General features: G+C 41.0%; 7 protein-coding genes across 7 annotated transcripts; 3 read left to right on the top strand and 4 right to left on the bottom strand.

Moving 5' to 3' along the window:
- Window positions 1-7: 7 nt before the first annotated feature.
- Window positions 8-894, top strand: Aspvir_003248 (uncharacterized protein; the record flags this gene model as incomplete). The annotated part of the gene is made up of 4 exons (XM_043274833.1): window positions 8-45; window positions 106-289; window positions 336-519; window positions 572-894. 4 exons carry the CDS (start codon window positions 8-10, stop codon window positions 892-894), a joined length of 729 nt encoding a protein of 242 aa, XP_043130768.1.
- Window positions 895-936: 42 nt separating this feature from the next.
- Window positions 937-2,029, bottom strand: Aspvir_003247 (NAD(P)/FAD-dependent oxidoreductase; the record flags this gene model as incomplete). The annotated part of the gene is made up of 3 exons (XM_043274832.1): window positions 937-1,019; window positions 1,067-1,572; window positions 1,620-2,029. The coding sequence occupies 3 exons, from the start codon at window positions 2,027-2,029 to the stop codon at window positions 937-939; spliced, it is 999 nt and encodes a 332-aa protein (XP_043130767.1).
- Window positions 2,030-2,493: 464 nt separating this feature from the next.
- On the bottom strand, window positions 2,494-3,813 carry Aspvir_003246 (tyrosinase family protein; the record flags this gene model as incomplete). The annotated part of the gene is made up of 3 exons (XM_043274831.1): window positions 2,494-3,223; window positions 3,276-3,361; window positions 3,412-3,813. The coding sequence occupies 3 exons, from the start codon at window positions 3,811-3,813 to the stop codon at window positions 2,494-2,496; spliced, it is 1,218 nt and encodes a 405-aa protein (XP_043130766.1).
- A 10,841-nt stretch (window positions 3,814-14,654) lies between these two features.
- Window positions 14,655-16,185, top strand: Aspvir_003245 (uncharacterized protein; the record flags this gene model as incomplete). Its single annotated transcript, XM_043274830.1, has 9 exons — window positions 14,655-14,807; window positions 14,853-14,882; window positions 14,928-15,147; window positions 15,195-15,229; window positions 15,272-15,377; window positions 15,423-15,477; window positions 15,520-15,582; window positions 15,628-15,726; window positions 15,780-16,185. The coding sequence occupies 9 exons, from the start codon at window positions 14,655-14,657 to the stop codon at window positions 16,183-16,185; spliced, it is 1,167 nt and encodes a 388-aa protein (XP_043130765.1).
- Window positions 16,186-17,186: 1,001 nt separating this feature from the next.
- On the top strand, window positions 17,187-17,769 carry Aspvir_003244 (uncharacterized protein; the record flags this gene model as incomplete). The annotated part of the gene is made up of 2 exons (XM_043274829.1): window positions 17,187-17,537; window positions 17,602-17,769. The coding sequence occupies 2 exons, from the start codon at window positions 17,187-17,189 to the stop codon at window positions 17,767-17,769; spliced, it is 519 nt and encodes a 172-aa protein (XP_043130764.1).
- A 252-nt stretch (window positions 17,770-18,021) lies between these two features.
- Aspvir_003243 (uncharacterized protein) lies at window positions 18,022-18,986 on the bottom strand (the record flags this gene model as incomplete). Its single annotated transcript, XM_043274828.1, has 2 exons — window positions 18,022-18,440; window positions 18,503-18,986. 2 exons carry the CDS (start codon window positions 18,984-18,986, stop codon window positions 18,022-18,024), a joined length of 903 nt encoding a protein of 300 aa, XP_043130763.1.
- Window positions 18,987-21,400: 2,414 nt separating this feature from the next.
- Aspvir_003242 (uncharacterized protein) lies at window positions 21,401-21,967 on the bottom strand (the record flags this gene model as incomplete). The annotated part of the gene is made up of 1 exon (XM_043274827.1): window positions 21,401-21,967. One exon carries the CDS (start codon window positions 21,965-21,967, stop codon window positions 21,401-21,403), a length of 567 nt encoding a protein of 188 aa, XP_043130762.1.
- Between the last annotated feature and the right edge of the window lie 1,003 nt (window positions 21,968-22,970).

Here is a 22,970-nt window from a genome sequence, read left to right as displayed (position 1 = left end):
TCCCAGCATGAGCAACCTACCAACCACCAACCGCACCCACTTCAAGTAAGAAATAGAATACATCCGTCCTATACGAAACCCACTAACAATCAATCCAATCTCTAGCAATGTGGCCTCCACACACCACACCAACTTTGGCCCTCTCATCGAAACAATCACGGAAGAGATCAAGGACCGACACACCTGGATCAGCAGACGACTAGCCACTAACCCTCATCATGAACATCTGGGAGAATCTGAATCCATCCAACTACTAGACTACGCCTGCGGCGCAGGCACAGCCACCAAGGTACGCACACACCCAACAGATGTCAAGAAGCTAACAATTTTATGAGTCTATGACTACAGGACCTCCTCCCATACATAACACAGCCATCGGCCTCGATCTATCGGAGAATATGGTCGCGGGGTATAACAACTGGGCTCGCGTGCATGGCTGCCCGGGTGAGAAGATGCGGCGTATCGTCTTGATCTACTTGACTGCTGTGCAGCTGGAATTGATGGCGTGGGGCTCTCTGAGTTTAATGTTGTCGTTGTCTGTATGGCGCTGCATCATGTTACCGATGCGCAGCGGTTGCTGGCTCGGTTGGCGGGTGTTTGGAGCCGGGTGGTGTGTGTGTTGTTGTTGATGGGGTGCCGACACCCACGCCAACCCCAGGTGAAGATATGGAAACAGCTGACCTGCGGGCTGTACTATTGCCTGAGCAGCTGGATGTGCTGGAGACGATTAACAAGCATGGGTTTACAGAGGAGGAAATGCGGGCGTTGTATCAAGGCGCTGGACTAGGAACGAACTTTGAGTATGAGGTTATTAAGCGGCCGTTGAAGTTTACCATGTTTGGGCATTGGTTTAGTAGGAGGGGGTTTATTGCTAGGGGAGAGATGACTTCCTAATTGTTTGATGCTAGATATGTCGCGATTACCTTCGTATGAGATCTAAACTGCTTTCTTTTCTGCTAGGAGGAGCTCCATATCTTCTGCGACTAATTGCTGCACGATACCTGCTGCAACGGTGGATCCTAGTACGATTGTTAAAATGGTAATGTAAACAGGGTGAAATGCTCACCACTCCCCATCGCATTAGCAACAACCTTCATCGGAGTCGCTGCATCCCCCGCAACAAAAACCCCTCGCACATTCGTCGAAAACAGCTGATCGACCTTGACGCTCTGCCCCAGGATCGGGTCATCCTCAATCTCGACCCCAAGCCGGGTAATCATGTCTAGTCCAGCGAGGACAGTCCGGGGCTTGTGTGCGAGGTATCCCATCTTATACTCCTTGCCGCCTTCCAGAACAACCCTAACACCTATATCAGGTGGAAGAATAGGGACCAGTCGGAGAACCCTCGCCGTCTCAACTTTACACTGGAGTGCGTTAACCTTCTCCATCGCAGCCTTCATCGCCTCATTGTCTGGAACCGGCCCGTCGGTAAAGACAGTCACCGGGCCAGACGTAGGCGTAACAAGGAGATGCATCATCTCCGCCAAGTGCGCATACATCGGCTGCGGGAAGGTTAATATCCCCCCTGGGAGGTGCGATCGCTCAAACCCATCACAGAAGAGACACTGGAAGCTAGCGGGATCAGAATCATCCCTGCAAAGGCAAACGTGGCGGCTTACATATTCTGCGGCCAGTTCTCCGCGTACCCCTCTATCTCAGGAAACACATCGATGCAGCCCATTGCCAGTGCCAGCTTCCTTCCCTGCCAGGTCCGTCCATCGGCGGCGGTAATGTGAAAGGTATTAGCAGCGCCGTTTTGGGTGTATGCTTTCATGGCGACGATCTCCACCTCGAGAAAGTCCACCGTCCCGTACTTCTTGATCTGCTCTGTTGCGATGCGCCGGAATTCCTCTGGCGGGGTGCTATCCTGTGAGATGACATTGTGCATCTCGTGGACTCCTGCGTTGCGGAACCCTGCGCCCCCGGGTTTGGTGAAGATGGCTGCTCGGCGATGGATACGGCTGAGGCCTAGGGCGATGGAGAGACCTGCGGGTCCGGAGCCGATGATCAAGGCGTCGTATGTTGCCATGTTGTGGGTGAGGTGAATGATGGTGTCTGATGTCGGAGATCATCATTATATAAATGACGTATGAAGATGGTAACTGATAGTCCTACCAAGGTCTCGGCTAAGTCCCGACCTGCTGCATCATAAACACTCGTCTAGGGATCTACGAGTTAGTCTTTGCCATGGAGAGGAAGACGTCTCTGCTCCCAGCGCGGTGACTTTCCTTCTAACCGTCCGGGAGACAGCTCAGTAGAATATTCGCACAATCCTCCGTTGCTGCCAGAGCAGCAATTCCATATCTGCAATGTTCATATGGCCCTGGTCATCCCCATGGCCTAACGTGAAGTGAATGCTGCCCCAAACATGGTGTTTTACGATTATTACATTTAAGTGCACACTTCAAGGAAGTCTTGGCCCAGTTACTGACAGATTGAGCGTCCCGAATTGTCCATATGCAGTAAAGCATCGGTGATTATATTATTGTACCGCTACAGATAAACATAGCAAAAAGACCCAGCAGTCGTACTCATCAGATCCTGCATGGCAATCGACCCCCCATTCGCATACCCGAGATCAATCATCGTGCTGAGCGTCGTATTAGGCGACGCCGGAAGGTTCAGGAACGTGCCCGTCCCCGAGATGGCATACTGCCTGTTCTTCAGATCCAGAGCCTGCCAGATCCACCACACGCGGTCGATCATCCCGTGGTGCAGCCAGAAAGCCGGGTCGCCTGGACTGACGAACACGTCGCGGCCGGGGTCGCCGCCCATGGAGTAGTGGCCTCCGCCGTGGACGCCGATCGAGCCGCTGCCGGGGACGCCCTGCATGACCATCTGGAAGTCCCAGATGTCCTTGTTCTCGAGGATGAGGTCCACGACGGCGGTGGCGTTGGCGTAGCGCTGGAGTATCGCGGTGGTGAGATCGCGCTTCAGGCAGCGTGGATTGTAGTCGAGGGGGTTGGATTGCGCGACCATTGTCCCGCCGGGGAGGTTCAGCGCCGCGGGGCCCAGGTTGACCGTGTAGTTGACAAAGGGGCCGCTGGTGACGCAGCCGCCGCCTGTGCCGGCGGGGAGGTAGACGATCGGGTAGTTGCCGAGTGTCAGGGCGATGTCTCCCTTGTCAGCGACGTACGCGCTGTTGCCGGACATGGAGGTGTCGCTGCCGTCGAAGACGGGTGAGGTTTCCATCGAGTTGGCGTCCGCGGGCCAGTTCCAGTACCTGTCATGGTCAGATGGGGCTTCATGCTGCACTGATAGGGCATGATGCTTACGGGTGGTCGCCGGTGTATCCACACTCGTCGCGCAGAGCCTGCTCAAACTGGTAGATGAAGTAGCGGTGCCAGGCCAGGAACGTCCCCTTTGAGCGTTAGTCAGGGCCGTGGGCTTTCTTGGATCTTGCAGACGTACAGTATAGTGGATGTTCAAGGTCTGCTGGATATGCGTCGCCACAAAGTCGTCATAGCGCGTCTTTGCCCCGGCGGCCACGCTGGACGGGGTACGCGCAGGCAGCTGCTGCAGACACAGAACCGACTTGATGTACGCCTTCTTCTGCGAGGACGAAAAGGCTCTCCAGTCGCGCCGGATGCGCAGGTTGCTGAGCGAGCAGCTGCCACGTTTTATGCCTGCGTTGTTTGGTACGTTGTCGGTGGTGACGTTGTATGCAAAGTCGGCGAGCTGGTCCAACTGGGAAGAGGCTGTATCTGGGGAGCTGGCGGCCGTAGTGGGGGTTGTGGAAGCGTCCTGGGGAGAGGGCATAGCCAAGGCCCCTGTCAGGAGGAGCGCAAGGCTCAGATTGCGGATAGCAACCATGGTGACTTGACTGGAGAGAGGGTATGATACTTGAAGAAAGAGGGTACGACGGCCAATTTGTAGGATTTCTTTCAAGTTGACTATCCCGTCATATCTAGTGTTCTGCGGTAGGTCTCCATGGATCTAGCTGATATAGTTGGAGCTACGGAAATTACTAGCTGTACTCCGTAAGCGCAAAAGGTTCGGCAACTCGAGTGATGCCCTAATTGAACAATCTCAGCCATTTATTTACTTCAGTGCACACTGTCCAGTGTAGCGTGCATTAGTGTGCATGAGCCTCGACTCTCAAAGCCAGTGCCCAGACACTTTAGTGAAATGAGGGCTACCATCCACGAGCCGGTCAATTGACTAAGGTAGTCAGTTCTGTGACTACAGGTCAGCTAACCTTTACTAAGGAGTTTAGCTAACAAATATGGGTTAGCTAACCTATATAAAATATAAATATAAAAGCTCAGCTGACCTTTAACACTAAATTAAAATTTTATATTCTATATTAATTTTTAAATATTTATATATCTTACCATCTTAACTAGTTCAGAACTAGTTCACTATATTATTATTAGATAACTTTTATTATCTTAAGAATAATTAAATATTAATTAATTCTCTTCTTAATTTATCATCTCTTACACCTGAATCAGAGTGTAATAAAATATTAAATAAAGTAGATAAAGAAATTTTATATAATTATAATTATATAAATAGTATTCTAGATAAAGTAGTAAGAATATATATCTCTCTTTATATACTTAATAAGCTTAACTAGTTATTAACTAGTTTATAGCCTATACTAATTATCCCTATTATATATAGAGATAAAAGGCCTAGAAATACTACTTAATCTATTAAGTATAGTAATTATTTACTAGAATATCTAAGGTCTAATAAGAATAGCTATACTTATATTATAAAAAGTTATAGCTAGAATTAGGAAACCTTCTAGAAATTATTATATAATATAAATACTAGTTATAAACTAGTTTAAGACTAGTTACTAACTAGTCTAGATATAATATATTTATTAGTAGAAAGGTATATCTTAAATAACCTTTTTACTATTTCTAGAGTATAATATTAAAAAATATATTTATTATTATATAGGGGTTAAAGTATATAAATATTTATTATTAAAACTAAAGAATATTTATTATACTTAGGTTTTACTAACTATTTGAGAGAAAATATCTGAGATATACTCTAGAATTACTAATTCTAAATTAATATATGTAGAGTAAGCTATATAAGGGTAAGAACTAGTTTATAACTAGTCTAGAATTAGTTACTAATTAGTATTAGGATCTTCTAGAGTATTAAATAGTAATTTAATAAAGATAAAGCCTACCAGTACTAAATAGTAATATACTAGCTAACTAGCTAGTATTAAGACTAAGTAATATTTAGATTAGTATATATTTAATCTAACTAGTTATATACTTCTTATAATAACTTATATTTTTAGTAAAGAAAGGGAGGGCTAGTGTTAGACGCAGTGAACCTGTACATAGCTGAACTACAGGGATCACGTGTGTGGCACATGACCCACAGAGATATTATTAACTACTGAGGTGTGAGATGCTTGCACCTTAGTAATTAGTTCTACTATAAAGGTATTACTACTACTATATTATCTACTATTTAATAGGGAGTATTCTATAGGTGCTCTTATAGTTTTAATTACTCTACTATATTAAGATAACCTAGTAGGAGCACTTTTATATATTTTACTAAAGTAAGATAGTTTCTACTAGGAGTACCCCTAATATAGGATAACTATGACCTAATAATATAAATATATATATAAATTAATATAGAGGCAGTACCCTAACTACTCTAGAGTATAGTAATATTACTAGGCAGAGATCCCCTTAATTCTTAAGAGAAGATTTCCTAGCTATATAGAGATAGGTTACTAAACTAGAGTAGATTAAATATAATAATAAGATACTTAAAAAGCTTAGTAAAACTGTTATATATATATAGTAAATATAGAGTATATAAGATTAGACTATTACCCTATCTATATAAATTATTTAAGGTGAACCTAAGTAAAATATACCTAATAAACTAATAACTATAAATAATAAGATATAGATACCCCTTAGAACTAGATCTGCGCCACCTATAGTATATATAAATAATAATAATACTAAACTACCTACCTATAATGATAATAAGTAAGATAACTTATTAGATATAGGTCCTAAATTAGTACTAAAGGCCCTATTTACTATAGGTTTCTAATTTAAAAATATATATAACTATATAAAATTTATTAATAGTATAACAGTGCATTTTAAGTAATATTCTTAATATTATATTAAGAATTACTAAAAGGTTAAAGTAGTAGTTCTACTACTTACTAATAAAATATTTAACTAGTAGATAAGGTATTATAAGTTATTACCTATAAAGTAGATATAGGAGTAACTTACCTAATTCCTACTAAAGTAAGTTAATAACCTAAAGACCTTAGTATATAATACTATAYAGARATATATAGATGCTAGRTAATTAGAGTTATAGATAGTAGCTAACTTTATAGTATACTTAGAGTAATAGAAATCCTAGCTTAGTATTAGCTACTTAGATAAGTAAAGGAAGATCTAACTCTAGATAAAACTATATAYTAGTATATAAAATAAGATTCTATAATACTAGATTATAGAGGATCTCTTATATAGTAGTTATATTAATAAAGTTATATCTATTAAGAGCTAAATAGTAGAATATAAAGATAGCTTATTAAGAAGAGTAGATATATCTAGCTATAGAGACTACTAGAGATAAGGTAGAGGCCTAGAGTTAAAGAAATATAGTTTCTATAATTAAAAAGAGTATTACTCTAAGAAAGATAGAGGCCTAATTAGATGCTATAGCTATAATAGTAAAGGCTATATTATAATTAGATACCTAAAGTATACTAAGGGTAATATAGAGTTAAAAAACTAGATAGCCTAGTAATATATATAGTAGTAGTGCTAGACCTAGGTAAAGAAGCTATAAATACTATATCCTTAATACTAAATATAAAAATAGCTATAAATAAACTAACTAATAATATAGCTAGGAAGGATATTAGCTTACTCCTAGATATAGATATATAGGGGAACTTTATTAGTTAATATTAGGTAAAAGAAAACCTACTACTATGAGTAATAAGTATACCTTACTAAATTAAGGCTATTAATAGCTAAAAGGTAATATTATATAGAAGATATTACCTATATATTACTACTATAGATGTACAGGGAACACCCTAAAGCATTAAGATAGAATTTTATATAGTAGATATAATAGGGTATAACTTTATCCTAGGGTAGCTATGGCTAGTAGTAGTAAACCTAATAATTAATTTTATATAATATATATAGGAATATTAGGTAGATAAAGATCTAGCTAATATATCTAGGGTAGAAGTTATATTACTAAAAGAATATATAAAGGGTATCCTAGCTAATAATATAATATTTATTATCTACCTATAGGAGATAGTAGAAGGAGAAGTACTCTTATTCTTTATCTTAATAATAAGAGAACTAATACTCCTAGAGTAATACTAAGAGTTTATAGATATCTTTTCTAATAAAAAAGCTAATATACTTACTCTAAATATAGAGTATAACTATACTATTAAGCTAGAACCAGGGAAGCAGCCCCTATTTAGACTAATATATAATCTCTCTACTATAGAGCTATAGGTCTTAAAAAAATATATTAAAGATACACTAAAAAAGAGATAAATAAGATAATCTAAGAGCTCTATAGGAGTACTAATCCTTTTTACTCTAAAGAAAGATAGCAGCCTATAATTATATATTAACTATTAAGATCTAAATACTATAATAATTAAGAACCACTACCTCCTACCCCTAATTAGTAAGACACTAGATAGGCTATTAGGAGTAAAGATCTTTATATAGCTAGACCTATATAATGTATACCACTAGATCTAAATCAAACCTAGTGATAAGTAAAAGACTATATTTAGAATATAGTATAGGCACTATAAATACTAAGTAATATCTTTTAGACTAGTTAATATACTAGCTACCTTCTAGACATATATTAATAGCACACTAAGTAACCTACTTAATATTTACTATATTATCTACCTAGATAATATATTAATCTACTCCCAGAATGAGGAGGAATATAAGAAGCATATCTAAGTAGTATTATATTAACTATAGAAGGTAAAACTATATACTAAGCTTAGTAAATATATATTCTATATTAAAGAAGTAGATTTCCTTAGCTTTATAGTTAGAATCTATAATGTGCGTATAGAACCTAAGTAAGTTAAAACCATTATAGAATAGCTAATGCCATATAGTATTAGGGAGATATAGATCTTCCTAGGGTTTATAAACTTCTACTATTAATTTATTAAAAAATACTCAAAGATCACCACACCCCTATCTAAATTAATAAAGAAAGATAATAAAACTGCGTAATTTATACTAATATAGGAGGTATTAGGAGTATTTAAAGAGCTAAAGTAATACTTTATAACTATACTAGTACTATAGTACTTTAACCTAGAATTATAGGTCTATCTATAGATAGATATATTAAAATAGGTAATAGCTAGAGTGCTTACTTAGCTATTTAGAGCAGAATAGTATCTAATAGTATTTTAGTTAAGGAAGCTTATCACAGCAGAGAAGAACTACTAAATATATAACTCTAAATTACTAGTAATAGTAGAATACTTTAAGTAATAGAGGCACTACCTAAAAGGAAGTAAGTTCCCTATTCTAGTACTATTTAACTATACTAATTTATACTATTTTATAATAATAAAGAAGCTAAATCTATATTAGATAAGATAGGTAGAATACTTATCTATATTTAATTTCTTAATTAAATACTACCTAGGGACTAGCAACCCTACTAATACACTTAGTTATTACCTAGACTATACTAATAAGGCTAAAATTAATAATATAGACCTACTATAGCTACCTATACTATAAAATAAGCTATATATAGGGCTTCTATAACTAGATAACCACCTCCTATAAAATAAAATAAGAGCATGCATAGCATGACTTAGAGGGGTATAAGAGATAAATTAGAAGTATCTTATAGATATCTAAATAAAAGCTACTACCTATAGATAGAATATACTAATAGATAAGAGAGATACTACTAGTAATATAAGGGGTCTAGACCTCCTAGTACTATAGAGTAATATATATAAGGTACTTATCTCTAAAATAGTCTATGCTATAGAAATCCTAGTAGTTATAGTAGACCTACTATATATAGTTTAAGATATTAATATATTTATACAGTAGAAACTACTAGACATAGCTACAGAAGATATAGATAAGCTAAGTCTCTTAATATAGAAGGTTATAGATAGACTTCTATAATATAGAAACTATATCTATATACTAAAATCTGCAGCGCTGCATGCAGAAATTATAAAAATAAACTATAATAACCTATAGGGGGGTCATCACCAACATAGATACACCTTAGAAAATATTAAATATAGATACTATTAGCATGAGTTAGTGCAAGATGTTAAAAGGTATATAGATAAGTATAATATCTACTAGAGAATTATAGTATACTAGCATAAGCCCTATAGTAAGCTAGAACCACTACCTGCTCCTATAAAGCTAGTATAGTAAATAAGTATAGACTTTATTATAGGCCTCCTACCCTTAAAATAGTAGGGGAAGGTGTATAATACAGCACTAATTATTATTAATCTATTTACTAAATACTTACTATACATCCCTATAAGGAAGGACATTGATGCAATATAGCTAGTGGAAATATTCTATAAGAAGGTCATACCACTATTTAGCATGCTAATAAACCTTATATTAGACAGAGGTAGCTTATTTACTAGTATATTCTAGTCTACCCTCTACTACTGCCTAGAAGCATATAGAAGGCTATTAATAGCATTCTATCCATAAACTAATAGGTAAACTAAATATATAAACCAGGTGCTAGAGTACTACCTGTAAGTATATATTAGCTAGATATAAGATGACTAGGCTAGTTAGTTACTAATAGCATAGCTTATCTATAATAATGCTATATACAGCATACTAGGCACATCACTATAAAATATACTTATAGGCTTTGAGGCTAGCCTATAGATTAATATCTAAATTCCAGAAGAATATGCTAAGGCACTAGCTATAATTAATAGAGTAGCAGAGCTAAATAAGAACCATGCAAAGCTATATATACTACTTATAAGATTAAAAGAGTAGATAAAGAAGTAGTATAACAGGAAGTATACTAAAATATCACTAAATATTAAGGACTATATAATGCTATAAGTAAAGAATATTACCATCCCTAGGCTAAACTAGAAGCTAGTAAGCAGAATGCTTAGGCTATTTAAAATTATTAAGAAATAGGGAAAATAAGTATATAGACTATACTTACTAGACTTATGGGGAAGAATACATAATATATTCTTAGAGTTGCATAACCGAACCGCAAAAATCGAACCCAAACCTCACCAAACCTGGAGTGGTTTGGGTTCAGTGCCTAGCCTAGGGAACCACACCAGTTTCAATTTCTCTTAGCACTGAATCAAATCCGTTAGGGGAAACCGTTGGTTATGGTTTTTGTGGTTTTTGCAGATTAGGTGAAACCGCCCAATCCGTTTTACCTAGATATTAGTCATTTCTAGGGATCTTCTGATATTTTTAATATTATTAGATAGCCCCTGATCTAGGCTATCTAATGATATAAATATTAATTTAAAATACCTAGTGGTTGCTGAGATATAGAGGAATAATCATTTTTGTCATGGGGTGGTATGAAAGTGGTGTGGATATATATATATATATGCAACTAATAGCTGACAACCACCATGGTTAAAAAATCATTTTTAACCACCCCCCATTCAGCCCTATAGATATTGAATTAAAATTTTAGATATAGATTAGTATGATGATAATTATAATATATTTCATATAAAAATAATAATTTTTGATTAGCATAGTGATATTATGATAGATAATATGGCATTCGATGAGGCATTGAAATTCAAAAACCATTAAAATTCACCAAGGGGTAGCAGTTTAACCAACTTAAAATCAAACTGAATCTAACCATGGTTAGTTAGTAGGGGCCTAGCTAGGCCTAGCTAGGCCTAGTGGTGGGTTTTTGCAGTGAAACCGCCACCAACCCGGATCGGATCCGGGTTGGCTGTGGGTTCTAAAATTTGAACTCACCCGAACTCGCACCAAATGCAACTCTAAAGAAACCTATAACTCAGTATTAACAGGCCACCCCAGGAAGAATACACTATACATAATAATCACCCAGAACTTCTACTGGCCAGAGCTCTCTGCAGATGTCTGATGATTTGTGAAGAACAAAGAACTGTGATAAGTGCAGCGCTAATTATATATAGTGTGAGCAGTGTCAGGGCCCTCAGGGGCTGTTAAAACCCTTATTAATCCTAGATTATAAGTAGTAAGAGATTACTATTAACTTCATTACTAAACTACCAACCTCTGATGGGTGCGAAGACATAATAGTAATAAATAATAGACTTAGAAAGGGCATGATCTTAGTGCCCTATAAATAGACAGACTCTGAGACAGTAGCATAGCTACTAATTAATTAATTTATTAGATATTATAGTGTTCCTAGTGTAATCACTTCAGACCATAGTCCATAGTTTATTAGCTAGTTCTGGGAGCACTTTTATAAATAACTAGGCATCTAATAATATCTCTTAATAGCCTTCTACCTATAAATAGATAGGCAGATTAAATAAATAAATATAATATTAGAGGCCTACCTTAGGAACTTCTATAACTATATACAGACTAATTAGAAGTTATTACTACTGATGGCCTAACTAGTAATTAATAGTCAGGATGTAGTAAGCATAGAAGTTAGCCTATTCTTTCTAGATTATAGATATAATATTAAACTATTAGAGATTAAGGAGCTAGACTATAAGGTGGCTACTGCCTGTGTAACCTATCTACTAAAGGCTAAGGCTAAAGTAATTATAATAAAAATAAGGGAAGCTACTAATATAGCATAGTTAGAACTAGCCATAGCCTAGTAGTACTAAGAGGAGTATTTAAACTGCTCCCATCTAGCAGCCCTATAATATGCTATTAAATTAAAAGTATAATTAGACTTATAGAATATTTGAACAGATCACCTAAGTAGGAAGCTTAATATATAGTATATAAAGTTTATAGTGCTTAAAGCTATCAGGTTATATACTTACTAATTAGATACACTATCTGGTGTACATAATATATTCTATATTAGTCTACTGCATCCTACTGCTAGCAATCTGTTCCCAAGCTAGTTAAATAGTGATTACCAGCCACCAGCAGTCCTAGTTAATGGCAAAGCAGAATACACTATTAAGGAGATCTTATAGAAGTGTGAGAAATATATTAGATAAGGCTGTTAAACAGAGTACCTTATTAAGTAGGTAGGCTATGAGTAGCCCACTTAGGAGCCAGCTATAAACCTTGCTAATACAGCAGTACTTACTGCGTGGGAGGCACGCCAGCCTTAATTTAGAGGGGGGGATAGTGTAGTGGGTAGGGCCTACTGAATGCTCAAGCCTACTAGGCACTCATAATCTGCCTTAGGCACTAATAAACTCCTGTCTAGTAGGGACACCAGTAGTTATATGACTCTTATAGTAATCAATATAGTAATTAATCTCATCATATGATCTCACCCACCATTTGCACACTCCTTTTTATGTTCGGCCGTCACGGCCCTAGTTAGAACCTTTCAGCGATTTCTTACTGTCTAAATCTAGGTTATAGATTTATTAGGCTTCTAGCCCGTGACACTTACTAACTTCTTAATAAATATTATCTTAAATATAAACTAATTATAAATTAGTTAGCTAAAGGATATCTAGGAGTAGATATATAAACTAGTCTAGTTAGGAACTAGTTATATTACTAGAATTATAAGATAAAGGTGAGATAATAGTAAGATAATAGTAAGGGACCTAAGGGTATTCTAAAGTAGAAGACCTACCTTTAATAGAAGAAGGAAGAAGAGAATAAGGTAGATAAGGTATTAATTAATTAATTAAAAACTAATTATTAACTAGTTTATAAAAAAAAAATTTAAAAAGGAGGGGCAAGGGAGTAAGAGATATATAAGAAGATAAGTTATAGTATTAAACTTAGCTAATCTTTATAGTAGGGCCTAGTTATGTAATCACTAGTTATTTTATTCACTATCTTAGCTATTACAGAATATTCTGACCTATCTTGGCAGCAGCCAAACTTTTCTGAAGGGTCAGCTAAACTGTATCCTGGTCAGTTCTGTACTAGGCCCAGCAAGGAATGATCATCGCTTCTGGCCGGTATGTTAGTGGCCTGGCTAGACTGTGGCTGGAAGGTGGATAGAGTGCATCGTGGGATTGGCAATTGTCCATAATATTAACCGTCTCCAGTCAGTCTCCACTGTCGGCATGGTCCGTTTGACTCGATCGTCTGATGACTGACCTCGGTAGATGAATATGGTCCTGACGGTGGTGTTTCACTTGAAGGTGTTCCCAATTTGGGCCTTGAATTGGGCATAGGATAGAAGATATAGCCTAAAACAATACTCATACAAAAAGCTAGGAGACAATTGATTTTTGGGCTTGTTTCGTCCATGGTAGTACTCTGTCTCCTTTATTGGTACCTCGTAGGAACATAAGCCCTTGTTCCATTCTTCCGGACTTTGCCCTATTCCTAGACTAAATCATCCAAACATAATATTAATACATATTACATATTCATTGGCTTCGGTCCAGACCTACTACTGTAGACTGAGGCGTTCAACAGTACAAGACGAGATAGTAAGATACCCAACCAACTCAACCCTTTAGTTCAGGGCCAAGAAGCGTCTCGAAAAGAGCGAACCATGGACGTTGACTCAGGATCTTTGATCTGACTCTCCACTGATCTGATGACGATCAGGCACCGACTGTTGTGATCGTCAAAGGCATATTATTGTCTCTCTAACGATCAACCAGATTGATATCAATTTCTCAGTCTATCAACGACAAGCGACTGGATGAGGACCGTTCTTCCACGCCCTAGATGGACTGGAGACATTTGGAAGACAGTCAATTAATTTTTTAATCGAACCTTGGCATTACTGATGGAACAATAACCTCCTGAATCCTCCTGCCTAAAGAAAGGCTTCGACTATTGAACTTAGCGGATAAGACTCCTCCCTCTTCCCCGAAATTATGTCTGTCTAGCTCGACTCAGCTAGTGCCAGGGCTAACACGATCGTTTAGATAATACCTTTATGGCTATGCACAGAGACACTCGATCAGCAACTGCCGAGACATGTGAATGGAGGGCTGGCCGGGGCCATGTCTTACATGTGCTTCAATGCAACCACCTCGTGGCCCTGTCTTCGTGCATGACTTCGATCGGACTCGTAATGTCGCTTACTCGGCAGTTATGTGTAAATGCATTCATGTATTTAATGATGACTTTGGCAGCCACAAATCTTGTGTCTTCCTAGACTGCTTTGCTTTTTCTGTCTGCGACTTTTCTCTGGCTGAAGAGAGCGCTCAAGCCCCTCAACTCTGAAGTTTAATGGAAGCAGGACTTATCCCTGGTTGCAGACACAAATATGGCAGAAATTGGGACAGTCCCGCCGCAGAGATGTAAATTTAGCCCAACGATTAGTTGACTCGGCTAGAACCAGAGTTCCGGTTCGGTTCCTGGCGACACCCAGAATTGACCGTGCTCTGATGTACTGGGCCCCTTTAGAGATCTGCTCCACCTTGTATTTCTATGTCTTCAATTCCATAGCACAGATTTCACGAAGGCCAAGTCGACGTCGAGACGACCACCATGGCCGATCACATAGCTGGGGCAGGCTTGCCCGACGAGAATCGAGGGCCTGCGATCCTCGCCGCGACGTCCGTTGTAACGATATCTGCTTTGCTGACGGTGCTCGCGCGCATGTACGTGCGAGTATTCATCATCCGCAATGTCGGCGCTGATGTGCGTCTCTGTGCCCTTTGACGAGGCATCAAACTGACTGGATAGGACTATACGATGCTCTTGACCATGGTGTTGGTAGGTTATGCCGATATTGACTCGCGACAGAGCTAATGGTTGCAGTCGCTTGCAGGATGGGCTATCATCATTCCTGAGGTCATCTACGGTGCCGGACGACATTCAGCCTACGTCATGGACACGGCGGTCAAAGCGAACCAGCTCAATTTCGCGACGCAGGGCATATACATGTGGGCGATTGGGTTGGTCAAGGTGTCTATCGGGCTGTTTCTGCTGCGATTCGCGCCGAGGAGGGGGTATAAAGTTTTCATCTGGGTGATTATCGGTTTGTCTTCTTCGTACATCGAGGAAGTGCAATGCTGACTCCGGCAGTGTTGATGTCGCTATACACGACTATTTGCTTCTTCGTAAGTATTCTGACCCAGTTCAATGTCAGTCTAACGGTCTAGACTCTCATCTTCCAATGCCACAATATTCGGTCGATATGGGATCCCAGCGTCAAGTCGAAATGTTTCAAGCCGACGCAGCTGTTGCAACTGAGCTACACAAACACCGGTATGTCATGAGACGGTGAAACTGCTACCAGGCTGACCTCCACAGCTCTGAATATCCTGACGGACCTGATCTTCGCCATACTGCCCGCCTTCATGCTCCGGTATGTCTCTTCCTATCATCTTGAGCCCACTAACGAGAACAGCCATCTCCAAGTCAACCGCCGGGTCAAGGCATCCCTAGTCTGCATCCTAGGACTGGGAGTATTGTAAGCGATCCACAGTCTTCTGAAACACGCATACTAACAGCCCAGTGCCTGCGCCGCGGCGTTCGTCAAAGTATCCATCCTCCCCATCTACGGTCGCACCGGCGACTTTCTCTGGGACTACACCGATCTCACCATCTGGGTTGTGTAAGTCTCCATTCCATTCCTCTTTTCCTCGTCCTCTAGCACACATCTAACAGACCCGACAGCGTCGAATGCAACACAGGCATCATAGCCGGCAGCCTCCCCACGCTTAAACCCCTCTTCAAACAACCCCTCGGCAGCTACGGCTCGCGAGGCTCCAAATCCCGCACAAGAAACTACTTCCGCAGCACGCGGTACAAACTCCGCTCCCTGTCGCGGCAGAACCCGTCCAAACCGCAGACGCTGGCCAGCGGGAACTTCGACACCGATGGCCAGACGCAGAGGAAGGGACCGCTGACGTACCAGTCTGCGTATGAGACTACCACGACGGCGACGTACCCCGGTGGCGAGGGGAGGAACTCGAGTGAGGAGCATATCCTTTCGTCTGGTGGGGAGGGGATTGTCTGCGTGACTGAGGTTATGGTATCGCATTCGCAGGAGTCGGGGGGAGGACTGAAATAGGGTGGCTTGGTATATGTATGGATTAGCAGTTTCTTACTTCGCCGTTTCTTGGGCAGATTTCTTTTGTGATTACAGAGATATACATAGGTAGCGATAGGATAAGCTTGTATTATACGCTTTGTCACGCATTTCTGTGGTATACAGGACCACCAGCGTTGATGACTCGACAATAGTCAATTGGGCAACTAGTCAGGTGTATCTAGTATGTTTGTGTTGTATATTATGCCGTAGAAGTTGATCCACTGAATATATGTCGCAGACTGATATATTTCCCACTGCAAACTGCTATAATCACTCACAATCAGTGAATCAGAATAAAGGCCTCGAATGTGGAATACCTCAGATGATATTATCAACCGCATAAAAGTTGTATCTAACACAGATCAAAAATACCTTTACCGAAGCCCTTACAGTGCTATCAGCAAAGAGATGTGTAGGCAAAGACTCCGTCTGAATGATGAAGTAACCCATTGTGAGGGCCTTGTATGCAGACATGCAACGTATTATTACCTCTTATAGGAATAAATGATAAGTATAACGCCTATAATCCTACAAAGTAGAGAGATACTATCTCCTGATAGCATGATGTCACCGTACCTAAATCTTGAGGCGAACGCAACAATCAGTGATTCGGCCTATTTTTAACCAGATTCAGCCTCGCATTGGAGACTGCAGGAACATCCAACCGATTGCAAATTTGCTGATGGTTTTTTTACTGTTTGGAACACCATCCTTCTAACATAACGATAGACAATCATTTCTATTGGTTGGGAATGAACCGCAAAGCGCTTATGCAAGTGCCACCCTTCCTTTCCTTCTCTCTTAGTTAGCTAGGTAACGATATTGCGATATTCATTCCTTCGCACCTCCATGACAAACATTTGAGCTCGAGTTTTCTCCCCTTGATCTTGAAAGATATCAAGTGTTCCGAATAACACTTTGAATTTGCATTGTCAAGGGGCCCATATATACGAACACTCAGACAGGACTACACCCCAGTTATGGCCCCGCGAACCATCTACCTTATTTCATATCGACAAGCCCCAAGCCAGCGTGCCCATTTTGCAATCTTTGTTCCTTCGGCAACCGACCCCGAGAAAGGCAGCGTGATTCACGCTGTCGGTGCACCAATGGCTGGTTACTCACACGAATTTAAACGTGGCTATAATCCTACCCTAACTCGACGACGTTACGAAATGTGGCCTATTGGCGAGGTAGATTCCTCACACATTGTTGACTGGCCGGATGATATCCGCGCTATACATACCGATCCCAAAGGAGACATAGAAATTGCTGCCTCTCAGGTGCCCGCTCCAGGAATCAGTGAGAATTTCATGGCCCCTGTGAATGATGTAAGCTTTCTCCTCTATTACCAATTAGCTCACTCGTCACTCACTCACTCTTGATTCGACACAGACTACGAACAGAAGATGTCAAGAGTGGACCATGGAATATGTCCGTCATCTGGTCGCGAAAGGGTACATTGGAACACAGGCGGTTGAGATCGTCCAATCTAAACGTGATCCTCCCACTCATGGAATTGGTCTACGGCCGGTAGCAGCGTGTCCTGGACACTCGGGTTGAGCAGAAGACGTCCGCTTGTTGCGATCTGTGCAATCGAGCCTCCCAGGATACGGACTCGGAATCAAAGATTATCGGGCCAAGGCACAACCCAGTATATGGCAGGGTTAAGCTATGACGGAAATCATCTGGATTCCGGCGTATCGATATGGGTTTCTTTGTAATACTTCTTCGACCGACTGCCATCATCAGTTAGCCTATTATTACCTGCGAAGATATGCCACATACACGCAAGTAGGGCTTTCGGAGTGTAAGCTAAAGGGCACCCATAGCATTGCAATACTCGGAAAACACATAGAACACATCCATCCGAGGCTCCAAGAATTTATCGATAAAGTCCTTGCGCCACTCATCTTCATACCAGCAGGTATAGAGGGCTTTGCAATATTCCCAGTAATCCGGGTACCATCCTGACTGCTGCCAGTCCACAATAACGACACGACCCGGATTGACGGAGGAAATAATGATGTTGCGCCGATCCAAATCCGCATGGGTAAACTTGATATCCCCAGTATCTGGCAGTAAACATCGATTGGGATCATCATATCTGCGCGTGAAGCGCAGTTGGTGTAACAAAGCAAACCAGTCGTTAAATTCCTTTACGCTCGGGAAAGGTCCACCCCTGGGCTGGTCTGTGAACACGTAGTCTAATGGATGTTGCCGGTTGATCGATCCTAGGTTAGAGGTAAGTAAGAGGCAACAGTTCTCGAAGAGTTCATCATGCTGTCTGTCTTACCGACAAACTGATCAGAGGCATCTTGCGCAAGCCTGTGCAGATTCTCTGTGATCCGACAGAGCTGATCCAAAATCGACCTTTTTTCCATGATGCTAAGATGCTCCCAACACTCTGCAAGAGTTGGGCCTTTGATCAGCTCCATATATATGAACACATAGTTTTTATCATCAACCCGCCAGCCAAAGAGCTCAGGCACCGGAACCTCATCACCGAAAACCTTTTTAATCATCCAAAGGTTCAATGCCTCGCAAGTTGTAACATAACGGCCAAACTTGACGATCAGATTAAGATTTTCAAATCTGATAGGTGCTGGTTCAGGACGTCTACCAATATCCTTGGATAGAGCTCTCACTTCAGCCGGTGAAGGCAGCTGCCGGCCTGGGCTGGTGGTGAAAAACGAGGTATCGGTAAAGTCTACCTTTTTTTTCGTGGCATCAGGCAACTCTAGGGATATAGACTTCTCCCCGAGTCTATATAGAACCATGTCGTGGGAGCGAGTTTCATCAATGGGACAGCAGTCAAGTGATATGAGGGTAGGTCGATGAAGCCGTCAGGGCAAATACTTCCAGATATATGCAAAAGCGGGAGACATGAAAACGCTGATTCTAAGAGTGGTGTCAGATCAGGAAGATTTCAAGGATATGTCGGGGTATTGTAGCCTGGACTGGCCCTCCTGTGATCTTGCGCCAGTGATCAGGTGACAACTCAGTTGCTGTTTATGTAAACAAAGAGAGGATTCTCCGAATCGTTCACGTGACTACATCAACAGCATGGTGGGGGTGGGTCGGTTAATGAGGTTTTCATGCCCCAATATTCTGTTAGATATCTGCTGCACCATCATTTCTACTGATGGCAGTCTTGACACCTTTTAGATCAGTGGTTTGAGTGCACTCGACATATTCCTTCCATGCAGGGTTCACGGTCTTTTTTTTTTTTTTTTTTTTTCCCAAACCCCCGTCATTTCCCGACCCACGAAACAGCAACACAGATCTTGGACAAATTGATGTGATAGGAGGTGCAGAGATGACTTAGGCCCCTATTTCGAGGAATGATCCATGGCTTAAAAATGGTGTTTACGGATGTCATTAGATTGGAAAAGCCCGTACAGCGAGTATACATCTAAAAACAGTTCTAAACTTCCTATTGGGATGGATACTGCTACGCACTGTTTGATCATTCTATACCCAGTACTCCAGTATCTGCAGAGAGGAAGTAAGTTGGTGCATCCTGCTGTCTGCATATATTGGGTATTACGGTTATCATTTGCCTATTGGATTTACAATAATATGTTACATGTCTTGTACACAATGCCTCATGAACAGGTTACCCTCATCATTCAGGCAGCTGTCTACACATTTCTTTAGTCATAGTACTCTATGTACCAAGAGTTGGTTGATGATGGGAAAACTTGACCCTTCGACAAGGCCATGGTGATAACAGTCCAGCCTTGAATTTGGCATGGCTTTTGCCTCCTGGAGAGTTTGTTCCGGAGGGAGGTCTGCCCTTGTGCCTGAGGAGATTGACCGAATTTTCCATTATTCACTACTTACTGCAGGTGAGAATATAATGCTAGTGAATAGGAAATGCAAAAGTGAATACTTTGGATGAATCATTATGTCCTCGGCTTCAATTCACGCTACCAAAATCGCGCCCTCGGCGCGTAGAGAGTTGCTTCGATTTCATGAGTCGGTCCTCGGCCAGCGAGTACAGCCTATAGAAATATTGGAAAACCCACAGGTGGCGCTATATTCCTATGCAAGGATAGCTGGACTCGTTCTTAGGGAACGGCCCGCTCGCTCCAAGAACCCATGAGACGCTGGGGAGCTCCACCGCATTTCCTGCAGGCACAACAGAAAAGCCCTTATTTGCATCTCATATGTGCATCTTAGCTATATCTGTCGAGTTTACGCAGGCTTTATTTCATCTCGGTGCTTGAGATAGAAGGCTGAGACCCTCGTCCCCTATCTCGTTACCACCTCCAGAACGGATTTATGTTTCTGGCTGCTAGTTTGAGATCCTTTTGCATGCATAGGCATGAGAATCCTGATTTTTATCCTTCTTCTTGGCAGTACTACCATCTCCCTTCTTTTGTAATTAACTGCTGAACGTGATTTCTTTTGCGACTATACTGTAGAAGAGCCTGAATAGGTAAGAGATTTTTGCCATGACTTTTAGTATAAATTAATAGCAGTGCTGATGCACAGCTTGTTATAAACGTCGTCATTAAAAATAGTATTCCTATTGCTATCCAGTAGAACGTATTAGAAGAGAATGTTAAGCATGGAACAGAGGTTCTATCTAACCTGTTACTTGCGGTACAGGTAACTAAATCGTCTTTAGGATCTCTTAATGAATTATTGGGCAGATCTATTCCAACTATCTCCGCCATTTCACGAGTCTGGGCACCTCCTATAAGGCTTTATCCTGAAATGGTTCCCTCATCATAATACTAATATCATATGATCCATCGCCCCCGAACTGGGAGAGGTCGATAACAGCCTGGTCGATGACTTTCCAACCATGCTTCAGATAGAGACGACATGCCAGCGGCGTTGATTCGAGATAGATCCTTGCACAGTTTGCATCAGCGTGTTGTGTGCCCCAGGTCAAGGTTGCAGATGCACATCCGCGGCCTTGGTGGCTGGGGTGTGTATAGAGCGCCCCAAGTGCTATTCGAAGTAGGTTAGACAGATAGTAACATTACGCAATAACCCGCCTGAACCAGACAAGTTCAAGTGAATGCTTAGATATCGTTGTTGCCGTCCGAGATACAGTGATCGAAATTCAAGTGGGTGCCACAGTAGGCATTTCCTTGAAGCTGGTCTTGGGGCCGGCCTTCAGCCATCCACTGTAGGTACCACCGTGCGTAATGCGCAAGCATTCAGTGTGGCATAGATTTCAGTTATCAACCTTCTGCATATACTTGTTGATCGCACCTGCAATGGTGTCCTGCTGGGAAGTGGTATCGCAGTTGCGGCCGGAAGCATAGAACACGTATCTGATATCCCGATAAGTGCCATCGATGACGCCACAATTATGGTTATTCAAGAGATCCTTGATGATTTGTGCCATACTCTTCGCCCAACCAACCACATAGCTTCCAATACCCAGACAGGCATTTGGCGTGATGATGTACCTGCAGACATCATCTGGACGGCGCTTGTGAAGATCAACATCGGTGATATTGCCAGTCAGACCCATCACGAGTGACTGAGCGTACTCGGGATACTCGACACCGCTCGCATCAACGAGATCGATCTGGTGCCACCTCTCCGGCAGAGACTGGCCGTTGATAGAAGTAGGCGATGGCGAGCCATGAGCTAAGGTTGGCAAAGATAAGGGATTGCCGAGACTGCAGTCTTCATAAGCAACATAGTACTGGTAGGTGTTGCACAAGATCAACGTAAAGGTGATAAAGGAGGGAAAGAATCGGAAGAACAATTGAGGAAGTCTTTGTGTGGGCATTGCAGGATTGCTGTTTCTAAGTCTAGAAGATGGAATTAGTATCTTATTTAACTGCAAGCGCAACCGGGGCATACCAGAAGTTTCGTTTCGCTCTGTGACGATTTATACCAGGTGGATAGACAATAGTCAAGAGTTTGTCAAGAAAAATGGAGTTTTGGTGGAGCGACAGGGATCTTAAGTAAATTCAACAGGCAACACCGTACCGCAATGAGCGATATTATCAAAAGGATATCAACTCACAACACTGGACCCAGTCATTCCATCATGTCATCTAAACCATGTCCTCTAGAGAGGAATGGTAGTGGATGCTCTATTAGTAAATCTATACTTACCTCTTTTCAGCACAGTCCTGGGAGATATATACATCTAGCGCTTGTCTTGTATAAAACCTGTGTGCAAACCTACAGTCTCTTAAAACAGAGAGACTAGAGTATATTATATAGAGGTGCTCAACCTCTAAGTTGGAAAACACATAAGTAAAAGAGTAGATCCACTGTGGAGAGGTAGGGCTGTGAACGGGTGTGGAACTATCCATACTAGCCAAATTAGGGCAATAAGAGTTAGTTACCCCATAGATGCCCTAGATTCCAGAAAACCCGGCCTACGGTGTTTGGAGAGGCGATTACTGTCTGCATTACCCGCTCATTCATTCTTTGTCAGGCAAATTCATGCACCTTAAGTCTCTTTTACCCTGATACACTGTCTCAAAAGCAGCCGATTACACTATCCTTCAATCATGTAAGAAAGCTAGCGGGTTGCTAGTCAAACCACAAAGCCAAAGACCAATATTTTTGCAAGATGCTTCAAGCACTGCCAGATAAAGTGTGCATTAAATAAGAACCTTATTGTTCAGTTACCTTCAGCTAAGTCCCTTGCAAATACGAAGGTTATATAAATTTTAAGAAATACTGGACCAGCCCGGAAAGCTTTTTGCAAGAGGCATCTTTACTAAGAATCCAATGTAATTAAGATTAGCGACCTATAAGGAATGTTAACAGTTCGA

The sequence above is a fragment of the Aspergillus viridinutans genome, assembly GCF_018404265.1.
Source record: "Aspergillus viridinutans IFM 47045 DNA, scaffold_14, whole genome shotgun sequence".
NCBI lineage: Eukaryota > Fungi > Ascomycota > Eurotiomycetes > Eurotiales > Aspergillaceae > Aspergillus > Aspergillus viridinutans.
This window is presented reverse-complemented; position numbering and strand designations above follow the sequence as displayed.